Source organism: Odocoileus virginianus, chromosome 16, assembly GCF_023699985.2.
Source record: "Odocoileus virginianus isolate 20LAN1187 ecotype Illinois chromosome 16, Ovbor_1.2, whole genome shotgun sequence".
NCBI lineage: Eukaryota > Metazoa > Chordata > Mammalia > Artiodactyla > Cervidae > Odocoileus > Odocoileus virginianus.
In genome coordinates, this window is record NC_069689.1 from 44599209 (window position 1) to 44611849 (window position 12641).

The window sequence follows — 12641 nt, forward strand, 5'->3', positions numbered from 1 at the left end:
ATGAGAAGAACTGACTCATCTGAAAAGACCCTGATGCTGGGAAATACTGAAGGCAGGAAGAGAAGGATGAGACGGTTGGATGCCATCGCCGAGTCAATGGACATGAGTTTGAATTAACTCCGGAAGTTGGTGATGGACAGGGAGGCCTGGCATGCTGCAGTCCATGTGGTCGCAAAGAGTCAGACATGACTGAGCAACTGAACTGAACTGAATTAAAGCATTCTATTCAAACTTAGTCAAACAAGTGGAGCTGAAATGTCAAATTTTTTAGCTAAGCAAAAACTCATGTTTCCCAAAATGTATTATATTATACATACTATATGCACACACATACCACACACAAAATCTTTTCTCCTGTACCTGATAAAGACTTGAAAAAGAACAACAAAAAAAGAGAAACTGGAAAATAATAACTAAATGAAATGAGAGCACTGTATATGAAATAGAAAAAGTAAAACAAACTAGATGAAAGCAAAAGATCATCATATAGTCCAGTTGTTTTTAAACATTGCTGCTCATTAGAATCACATCTGGAGCTTTGGAGGAAAAAACAATACCTGGGCACTTAATAGTTTTCAAAAAAAATTCCAAGATAATTCTAATGTGCATCTGGATTTCAAAAAGTGATATCAGGTTTTTCTATTAAATGGCAGTTTTAGTGATACAGAATTCTATTATTATCTGTTGACTAATCATAATACAATGGTATTAAATAATAAATTAAATAAATTACATAAATAAATACATAAATAATTAAATAAATTGCATAATCACAACAGTAAAAGACATTTATCAGTTTTCACAATCAATAGTCAAACAAAAAAATAAAAGATAATCACAACTGCAAGTCATAATGGAAACATGATAAACCAAAAAATATTAAATAACTACATACAATTTAGGGGGTTAAGTAGAGGGATGTGGTAAATGGAAGTGCATACATGCACATGTTTTCATCTACCCAGCCAGTCTATATCTTTTGATTGGTACATTTAATCCACTTACATTAAGGTAATTATTAACATATCGTAACCCTCCAGTATTCCTGCCTGGGAAATCCCACAGAGGAGCCTGGCAGGCTACAGTCTATGGGGTTACAAGAGTTTGACATGACCCAGTGACCAAACAACAACAACAATTTGTAGGTCTTTTCCTTCTCTTTTGTTTCTTGCTTAAAGAAGTTTCTTTAGCGTTTATTATAAAGCTGGTTTTGTGGCAGCGCTGCCCACCAGAGCAAGACTCAGTTTTTCCCACTACCAGTCCCATCCCTCAGGTGGCTTACCCAACTGTTAGCCTCATCTAACAGACAATAAACACAAGAAGCAAGAATTACAACCCCCAGTCCACCAGAATGAAAACCACATCAACAGAAAGTTAATCAAAATGAAAATGCAGAGGATTATGTCCTAGATGAAGAAACAAGATAAAATCCCAGAAAAACAACTAAATGAAGGGGAGAGAGGTAGCTTTCTGAAAAAAGAATTCAGAATAATGATAGTGAATTCCTGATCTTGGAAAAAGAATGGAGAAGATGCAAGAAATGTTCAAGAAAGACCTAGAAGAAATAAAGAACAAACAGAGATGAATAATACACTAGAAGGAATCAAAAGCAGAATAACTGAGGCAGAAGAACAGATAAGTGACCTGAAGACAGAATGGTGGAAATCACTGCCACTAAACAGAATATTTAAAAAAAGAATGAAAAAGAAAAAATGAGGACAGCCTAAGAGACCTCTGGGACAACATTAAACACACTAACATTTGCATCAAAGGGGCCCCAGAAGGAGAATAGAGAGAGAAAGGACCCAAAAAAACATCTGAAGAGGTAACAGCTGAAAACTTCCCTAACACAGGAAAAGAAAAAGTCAACGAAGTCTAGGAAGCACAGAAAGTCCCAGGCAGGATAAACCCAAGGAGGAACACTCTAAGACACACAGTAATCAAACTGACAAAAATTAAAAGATGAAGATAACATATTAAAAGCAATGAGGTAAAAATGACAAGTAACATAAAAGGGAACTCCCATAAGGTTATCAGCTGACTTCTGAACAGAAATTCTACAAGTCAGAAGGGAATGGCACAAAATATTTAAATTGATAAAAGGAAGAACATATAACCAAAAATACTCTACCCAGCAAGACTCATTCAGATTTGAAGGAGAAATCAAAAGCTTTACAGACATGCACATATGTTAAAATGGCATAATAGTGCCTAATCCCTCAACTTTATCAAGTTGTTAAAATTGAAGGTGAAAGTAATCTGTGAAATTTAAATGACTATACAGTATGTTGTTTAAGCATAAGAATATATAAATAATTGCCACAATAATATGTACTGCTACTTTAGTAAACATGTATAAACATATCTATTAGTATAAAAGGCTACAAATTTATAAAACACAGATGGAAAAAATATACATAGAATACCAGAATCTACTTGCCATGAAAAAGTCCTCAAAATTTAACTAAAAATTCCTCTTCTGTATTTTTTCACTACTTTTCTGATATGTATACAAACCCTTTCATCACATACAGAAATCTGCAGACTTTAAAGGTATACAGAAAAGTTTGAAATTTTTTAAAAACTGAAACTACACTGATAAAATACAAATAAGCTCTGATTTGAAATATGCTTGTCAGAGCCCATAGGTTAGGTAAAGATTCTTTATTTGAGTTTATACAGCAGTTAAGGAGCGTAGAATACTACTAATAATTAATGGAGCAAGAATACAATTTTGGAGTCAGATAACTTGGGTTTGAATCCTAGTTCTTCAATTTACTAAATGTGTATCTTCAGTTTCCTCATCTGTATAAACAGCAAAATAATACTGTCTCTTACTTTTAGTGAAAACTACTAACAAAGTTTATAAATTAACAAGCAGAATTCTTGGCATATATCCTTCTCCAGTATATGGCAGTTATTATTATTCTCATTACTAGTGACACATTTGGAAGTATGTCCTACAGTACAAGGCCAATAAAGTGAGAATTCTCTTTGGCGTGCAGCAAAAGGCACTCTTTTCTATACTTTAATTGCACAGAATAGAGTTGGAGGCAACTGCCTCTAGAGACAATGATTCATCTCCCTAAGCCAAGGACACAAAATGGGACATGACATAGGAAACAAATTAAATGGGGCTACATGCAAAGATCATAATACAAAGTTAAAAAAAGTTGGCACTTGCTAGTTTTTCTATAGTTTAGTTTTCTTTCCTATCCTAGTTTTACAGGGAAAAAAATGAAGAGCTGATGATTTTAAAATACTGTTTGGTTTAGACCTCATCTCAGATTTTCAATCTTCCAAAGATTTCTGTTTATACCTCCAGACCAATTTGTGTATGGAATATAATTTTTTATATATGCCCATAATAGGATGAACTGTTTTCTACCGAAGGTAAAAGAAAACATGAATTAACTGAGTTCAAACCTATAATACTTTAACCAGTATAATGCCACACAGACAAGTATTTAATACAGACATTACAACACAATGTCAAATAGAGTAAGAAAGAACAGTACTGAAATTACAAGATGTCGTGGGCTTTGGACTCTGAAACCTGGCTTTTCCAATCAAACACTCCAAGCCAGTTACCTCCTCTACGAAATGAAGACAATAATACCTATGACATGAGCTTGTTACTAGACTAGAGTCAACAATCTAGTCCCTTCAGTAACAGCTGGTACTCTGCATCTTAGTCTTTTATCTCTTTCCTGAATATAAAGTGAAGACCACAAAACAGAGTGTAGGAGCCTAAGGAGAACCAGGCAGTCCTCGCTTTAAGCTGACACGGCACAGCCTGCTGGCCAGGCAAAGACACCTGAACACTCAGCAAGGTCACAGGCTATAGAGGCAGGGCTGTGACAGACTCTTGAGAGTGTGCTCTCGCCAACCCCGCTGGCTGGCAAAACCCCAAGCACATGGAATGACATTTTTAATCATGGTGCTGTTGAAATGTTAAGTATTTTCTGCAAGAAAAAGCTTTGAGCTATTTCTTCTATTCTTACAAAAGAAAATCTTCACTTAATAATTAACTTTGGAAGAGATCATTAGTTTACTAGCTAATAAGCTGTTTGTTTCTGCCATTAATTTCAATGGACCAACAGTTTTCAATAAATAATATAGGATATTGCAGTAATACTTTTAAGTTCCTGTGCAAAAACTGCTCTGTACATGAACTTTATAAATCAAGGAAGTTGTCCATCTGCATAGATGTTAAAGCAACAAAGAACTTTTTCATGTGGCTTTTTAAAGTGCTGTTCTGTGTCTAAAATGCTTCCCTTTTTTTCTTTCAGACTCAGAGATCAAAGTATTGTTACTTAAAAATTAGCAAAAGCTTGCAGTCCTGCACAAACTCCAATTCTCTTCCTCTCTCTCTGTTTTGACTTCAAGGCCCTGGCATATGCAGTCCACATGGCTGAGGAAGGAACAAAAAGCTCCTGTGTGTCGAGCTATTGCTCCTTTAAGCATACTGCAGAAGCAGGCACAGAATGACAGCGCGCGCCAGACCAAACAGGATCTGTTTACTGCACAACGACCAGCATGAAACTCATTCATTTTATCAAAAGGTGAATGATGTATTCTATTCAAAAAAGTTATGGGGCAGTAGAAACCAGAACATGAAAGCAATAGACTGAAGCAGGCTGTTTGGAATGCTCTATCAATGTTATTCCAATTATCATGGTTCAATAAATGAGATTATTAGTCACAATCACATTTTTAATTACCATACAATCTGAGTTTCTTCATAATGAATTCAGAATAATTTACAGTGTATTCCCAAATCATCTTTAAAACTAAGTCCCTACATGATGCATTTGACAGAGAACTTTTTTGATTACTTTTTCAGAATCATTAATTATTTAAAGTGCTAGTTTCTCTAAATAGACATACACACACAACGATTTAATCTTTTACATAACCATATTCTTTCCAATTTATTCAACTTTTACTAAATAATATTTCACAGTGAATTATGATTTAATTATGATTTAATACTTTACACACAGTAGATCATCAACGTTAAAATAAATTGATTTCAATAAATCTGAATAACTGAAGGTTTTCTCTGCAGTTGGTTTCAACATTCAAGCATCAGCATCTCTATTTGATTGCACAGTCAAGTGATAAAGCAATTATTATAAGCAATGGGCAGGACACTGTGCTAGATGCTTAGGGTACAAAAGTGAAGACACACGCTGCACCAACCCTTTCTTACTGTCTAGTCAAACAATAAAAGTAGTTTATGTTGATTGGGTGCTTATGTAGTATTTATGAGTGATACAAGTGTTTTAAATAGATCTTACTTAATTCTCACAATAGTGCTATGAAGAACCACAGTACCCCATTACTAAGACTTACACAAGCTAAATAGCCTTTCTAAGTTCAAGATCACACGGCTATTAAATGGGAGAGCTGGAATTTAAAAGGATGCCTGGGACCTCCCTGGAGGTCCAGAGGTTAAAACTCTGCACTTCCACTTCAGGGGTTGCGGATTCAATCCCTGGTCGAGGAACAGAAGATCCTGCATGCCGCACAGTGCAGCAGAAATAAATGAATAAAAGTGTGCCTGTCTCCTTCACCATGATATTACTTAAGCTGCCTCCCTTAACAGATCATTTCCATACAAGCAGGGCCCTCCTACATAACACAGGAAGTAACACTACCTAGCAGATGGCATGGGTGCAGTGGGCGCCTGAGGACAGGCATGCCCAAGCACCCAGGTGTGATGCCAGGAGACACTGACAAGGAGCTAAATGATGGACAAAATATCCCTCCACTTTTGGTAAAAGATCAGATAAGTGGTGGGGTGGTTCTGACTTACAGATTTAGGACAGCAATTTCAAGAAATACCAAGAATTCCTTCGGAGAAGATCCTAGAGAAGGAGTCTTGAGGCTGACTGTCCGGCACAGGCTTGGGAATTATACAGGAGCACATCTTCCAGCCAGGGGAGCCAGCACAGAGAGCAAAACGTCTTCACTCTGCATCTGACCTTCAGCTCTTGCTCAGCTGGACTAGGACCTGTTCTCTTTTTCCCCAAAGTTAAGAACTTGATTGAAAACTATGACTGACTCTTGTCAACTGACAACATCTTCCAGACTTTGCTTGTACTGCACATTCTTGTCACTATTTAAAAAAACAAATCAACAAAAACTTTGCTGGCAGAGATTCTGCTCATGAATCTAGCCCTCACACTACTTATTTTTGTTCCACATCTGTATCTTTTTAAGAATGAGTAGTAATTCTTTTTCCTAATTGATAGTTGAGGAAAACAGAGTTTCAGTTTCTTCATATTAATCATTGCCTGCCCCAAACCCTATTTCAAAAACTTTGAGAAAAATACACACTTGTCCCTTTAAAGCTCACCTACTCTAGGTGAACTTTCCTCTTCAAACATTAGCACAGGAAAAGTCAACGTCTGCCCACACTAGAGAAGCCATATTAAATAATCCTATCAACTCAGTCATATTAAATAATCCTGTTTACACCCTAAGAAAACCTTAAGGCAAGAGTAAAGGTCTGAAATGATGAAAAAATAAAGCAGAGGGGATTCATTAAGATAGTGGAAAAAGTCAGATAAGTAAGTCACACCAGGATGAAAAAAATTTTTAAATAAATACTTGCAAAAAAAAAGGAGCTCAAAAGAAGAACTGAGCACCCACTTTCTTTAAAACATACACATTCCAGAGTTACAACTTTACTCCCGAAGTCAGGTCTATATAAACTTTAGTTAATAGAATGTTTTTCTCTCATTTCTTCCCACTACTAGTTTTTGAATCTTGTTTTCAAGCCTTTCTTTTCTCCTTTTTCATTACACCTTTGATGGGAGACCTGTCCACCAATCCCTACAGAACATGATTTTTGGCCCCTCCTTGGAAAGCAGAAGATACCTTCTACTCAAACACAAGACTGATTCCAACCTCTGGGCTTCTGGTCTGAACCAGAAGAAAACATTTTAGTACTGAAACATATTTAAGGCTACAAACTTTGCAAATTATTCCTATTAAACAATGACCTCAATGCAGTACTTCTTCAAGCGGCAGATCAAATACATTCCACGGTTCAGTAAAGTACAGTTTACATTCATCTCTAAGTCTGAGATTAAGGAATTATTAACTGGTTTCCATCTGGTGTCCATACTGGAGTTGAAGTTTGAATAGCTTCACTTTGTGGATTTAAATATTTTCTTAAAAAACAGTAAACAGCAATTCTTTTCCTGACCTTCTAAGCAGATACAGAGAAAGCAGGAATGAGAAGCAATAGTAAAAATAAGTGTAGTTTAAAAATTGTGTCATTTATATACCATTTGCAACAACAACAAAAAGATCTCAGCATGGGCTTTGAAAATGCCTGCAAGCTACTTTCTACAATTGCACCAATACTTGGCATAAACTTCTTTTTCACCCTACACAAGGTATCCTACTCCTACAAAGGAAAAATGACTACAGCCACCACAAAAGCTGGAGCAATCTCCCGTTATGTGATAAAAAGTACACTTTTATACCCTATACAAGTTATAGGGTATAGCCCCAATAAGAAGCTATCATTTTACTCACAGGCCAAGTCCTTGGCACACAGAATAACTTTTCCTGAGAAAATAAATACTTTATTACTAGAATGTCCAAGGATCAACAACTCTTGGACTGATTTAGAAACATAAATAATTTCCCAATAGTAGGAAGCTATTTTCTCACTAATTTTGGGGCTTATGACATGGGAATCCATACACCAGGATACTCTGTTAACCTCAACATCTCTTGCCAAATGTTTTTGGTTAAGAATTCATTCACTGTTTTCTAAATAATACTCAGAAATTCCACCTGCCATCGTGGGTGCAACTTTTGTTATCTTAAACTACAGAAGTTCCTGACATTGAGTTTAGCTGACACAGCACTTCCTGGGGGTTAACTAAAGAATACTCTTCCATAGTCAATTTGTACACGGCAACTTCACGGAACTTGTATCTATTATTCAACATTAAATAAATTGTAGACATTACTGAATATTGGTTTATTAATTATGCAACAGCAATCAGTAAACGTAGTTTAAAAAAACCACCTTAGGGGAAAAAATCCTCTTCCTTGAATTTTCCCATATTTTCAGAAGCCCAGAGGAGAGTCACATACTTATGAGCTATTTAGTCTACAGAGTTATACTGAATCAACAAGACCTCTATTAAATCTCATAGCACAAGGCTCATGCGATTAATTTCCTCTCCTCCTCACTGACAGTCAGCAGTAGGAACAGAGCTTCTGTGTGTAGACTAGTCTGTCACTCAGCTGTCATGGTATAGCTATAACAGGAACATCCTCCTTTCTTGATACAATTTTTCATCTTAAAAAGAACACACTCCATGGGTGTTAAAGATTTAGATAGTATTATAAATGATTTAAGTCATCCGTACTATAGCTTCTGTAACTGCTTTATGAAGAGGCTATAATCTGACATAAAAGCCCCATAAAAAAACTGCCTTGTCCTAAAAACTGCTTTGTCCAAAGTTCTGTGGCAAGAAACTGAATTCAGTAAGTAGCTCTCCTCCGATCACAGGCAGAGATATTAAAGATATTTCATAAACACTCAGCTCCTACATTAGAATCATGGTTAAACATAGGAGCCTTCTATTTGAAACCTTGAGTTGTGTGGATGTGTATTCACAGCGTATCTGACTTAACTACATTACAAAGGCGTCCCTATATGCTAAGTTTTCAACAATTCAGTTCTCTGAGGAAAGATGGTGTGAGCAGCTGCCTGCTCGTTTTACTCTGTCCTGTATAGTTTTTAGCATTAGACAGTTTTGCTGTATCAGAAAGGAGTTGAAGGAAAGGTTTCAAGCACAGAGAGTCCATGGAAGGACAGCTATGAACTTATTTTCTTCCTAAAGACTTAATTAAATTCCCTTTCCAAATCTATCTTCTATGGTGTTGAAAACAAAAAAAATCAAAAACCATAATCAGACTGAGAAGATTGCTGATACTTCTGTCAGCTTCGAGTTCCTCATCTGCACAAAGTATGTAGTCTCTGCTCTCCTGATGCCCTCTGGGCAACCTCACCCTACAGCTCTCTGGCTGTCTCATCCACTTCTTCACAAAGACCATCCAACCCAACAGTGGAGAAAGGCCCCCAGAACTTGTATCAGTTATCTGGCCCTTTATTCACACTGTTCTCAAAGAACCCAGTCTGAGGCCAGGGCAGAGCACTGCTCCAGGCAGCCTGCTTCCTTCTCGCTGGACGGTCTTTACCAGACCCTCTTGCCTGTATGACTTCCTAGCGTGAGGGAAAGCCTGCCCACAGGCCTATGTCCAGCCAGGGCTGAAAACCTCATGAGCTGGGATGGCGCCCTGGGGAGTGTGGAAGTTGCTTCCGCATCTTTGGCTGTCCACAGTCCCAGGACTGAGCTCTGGAGAGCTCGAATGTTGGGAAGGATCCTGCTCAGAACCCAGTGCAGATCTTCTTGCCTCTCTTTGATAACATATTAACAAGTTCAGCAAGGCTTTGGGAGTGACAAGAAGCCTGGAGATAGAAACTAACTGGTAAGGCTCTCCTCACCACTGAACACTGAGAGCTGAAGAAGAGATGCCCATGTCCACAGCCACAGAAGCACTCACCACAGTGCACAGAGAAGATGCCTCAGTGCATAAGGGAGGTGTCAAAACAGAAAGCAGCCGGGCAAAGTGCAGAGGACTCTGTCCTTTACCCACGGCCGTCACTCGGGTCAGCTGCTGCTGTCGCCACACTCCTCAGCACCTCGAATGTTAACAGTGGTCAGCCATCTGCTGGGACAGCTTCCCTCTCTTCTCCCAACACCCCTGTCACCCCAGCACATGCTGCACTGTGTCCCTGGTGATACAACAGGCAGGAATGAGCAGAACTGACTAGGGGGGTGAGGAGTCACCGGCTAGAGGAGATAAAAAACAACTATCTTATGTACCTTCAAAATAACTAAACTAAGTAGGATAAATGTATCATTTCTGGTTCCAGATAAGGAAAATGAGCTGAGAGAGGTTTTGGTGACTTCCTCCAGGTAATGCTCTATGAAGTGATGGAGACAGTTTAGAACTGTATCTTTAAATTTGTAACTTGGTGCTTGTCCACTATAATTGTTCTACAAACTGTGGTTTATGCAGCAGTGGTATATTTATTTTCTAATATCAATTTATATTCAATAATTTGCTCACCTGAAAGAAAGCTCTAATTTCTTAGGAATGTAGCTTGTTTCTGAAAGGTTTTACTTAGCTTCTTAATCTTAAAAAAGAATTTAATTATATTTATAGAAAAGTAATCTTTTTAAATTGGATAATTATTTATTATTACTCAAACTGATGCTCACGTCTCTCATATTTTCAATTCTCTCAGGATTTAAGTTTTCTTAAAGATATTTTTTATTGAAAATAATTTGTGCACTGTATTATGGTAGAAAATATTTCCTTTCAGGGACTAGTAAATTATTCACTTCATTGCCCTCAATATAAACTAAGCATTTTAAAAATGCTTTAATGAATAATATCATATGATGCTTATTCTGACACTTTAGGGCTCTGTGGGGCTTCAAATTTTAATTTTTTTTAAATGTCAGTTCTGTTTCTTACAAGTTAACAAAATAATCCAATTCTCAGTGAATATTAACACATTATTTTACTAAAGGCCTATGTTCTTTAACACATCTTATATTGAAATGGGCTGCTATAGAATTCTATAGTGCACACTACGTTATTTATTAGCCAGGTTGACATTTCTAGCTCAGCAGGCAGTTCACAAGTCTTTAAAGTTGTCTAGTCTGGTTATCCGGCAGTACTAATCATTAGCATACTCAATGACGTCTTTTCTACATGGAAGCTAATGTCTAAACAGATACATTTGCACAGTGGCTATTCTTTCATCTTGCTCAATACCACTTGTCAATTTTATAGTTTGACATATATAAAATATACATATATAATATCTATTTGCATATTTTATATATATATACATTTTAATTCCTTTCTCTGAGTAAATCATCTCATATTTCTTTTTTTTTCCTAAATAAATTTTTAGCACAGGTTTTTTAAAAATATGAAATCCATAGCAGAAATAAACTTTATGTGTTACCTGGGAATGATGCTTTGTTCATTGCAAAAATGAATTTAGAGAAGCATCTTCAACATAAACACAATAAAGGAAACTAACTAATCCTTCCCAGTCAAGGAAACAAAGGCTTTCCATCTTATTCTTTAGCTGTTTTGCATTGCCATACAAACAGGATTACTTACCAAGTGGCAAAAATGCAAGACGGTTTCCAGCCATGGAGAGCTCATTGAGGCTGGGCAGCTGGCAGAGGTGGCGCGGCACACACCATAGACGATTTCGGTCCACAGTGAGGTACTGCAGAGAAAGGCACAGGTGAAGCCTCTCGGGTAAAGTTAGCAAACGATTGGTAGAAATGTCTAGTGTCTGCAGCTCCTTCAAATCGCCAACCTCTACAACCAAAATCAAAATTAAGATAAATTGCATCCTGATTAAATGAATTAATTAAATAAATCAATCAATACTGTAACAGTTCAACCAAATAAAATTAGTAGCTGCTACTACTTCCACAAACATGAATACTGACTGAAGTGCAGGATAGGTCCAGTAGGCAAATAATCCAGTCTAAGTAGATATCTTTAAATTAGTCTGCCAGAATTTTTTTAACACGGGAAAAGTGCTGGCATGGAGAAAGGAGAAACACACAGTGTTGAATCTGAGCCAAGTCTGTTACTATGGCTTCTGCTTCCTGATGGATCAAAAAGTCATTGCAAATGTGAAAGAACAATTACAATCACTTCATGGTATCTGATTCTTGCTACTTTAGTGGTTTTTTACCTTCTACTGAAGTAGGAGACTTAAAAAAATATACATTACAGTATCCCAGTAAGTGCACCTTGTTCATGTGAACTAAGTAGAACATTTCTGGACTAAGCACAAGGATAGCTTTTGAAATTTTTACCACAGTAAAAATTATGGTAATAATATGCAATTATTGTAACATTTTTAGATATTGTCCAGACATGTGGCTCCTCTTTTAAAGCCCAAAATGTACATTTCCTATGAAGATTCACTTTAATTCCACCCAAAGGAAATCCTTCCATTTAACTCCAATATTCCTTTATTATTGGTGCCTATATTTGTAATCTATTCCATGACAAGTACAATTATGTCCCTGTCACACACTAACTGACCATGGCCGAAGGTGGGCGGGAGGAGAGCTCTTTACAAGGTATTCCGTTCTTTTCAGGGAACACCACCAGGAAGCATTCAGAGCAGAGGAGGTTCTGCTAACCAATCTCTGTGGGAAGGGCCTAACTGCCCAGGACTGTACACCACATTTGAGGCTCTACAGGGAGCACTGTGCAGGACAAGTCTGCTTCTCTCATTCATGGGACTCCCACGCTGAAGACCACTGCAATGCCCTCTCTCACTCATCTAACCTGACCTGTTGTACAAGTTGTTCCTCTCAGGTTAAGATTTCTTGTGATCCGGCCACTTGAACACATCCCTCTGGACACATTCCAGCTTGTTCAGGCCTTGGATTACTATGAGCAATGTCTTCTCCATAGAAGAGAAAATCTTCTGCCCTCTTAGATGTCCAATTACACAGATTAGCTTTTCTTATTGGCAAACTATGCCT

The 12641-nt window shown here is 37.2% G+C and overlaps 1 protein-coding gene across 5 annotated transcripts in view; it reads right to left on the reverse strand.

The window, feature by feature from the left end:
* Positions 1–12641, reverse strand: part of LRRC28 (leucine rich repeat containing 28) — a 245486-nt gene that overhangs the window by 75651 nt on the left and 157194 nt on the right. For 4 of the 5 annotated variants that reach the window (XR_011491874.1, XR_011491875.1, XM_070478172.1 and 1 more), the window contains exon 6: positions 11245–11451. The exons of the other annotated variant lie outside the window; for it this stretch is intronic. Coding sequence is in view for 2 of the 4 variants with exons in the window: in XM_070478172.1 (XP_070334273.1) it covers positions 11245–11451 (207 nt within the window). In the remaining 2 variants the exon portion in view is untranslated. The remainder of the gene's footprint in view (positions 1–11244; positions 11452–12641) is intronic. 5 annotated transcript variants of the gene reach the window in all.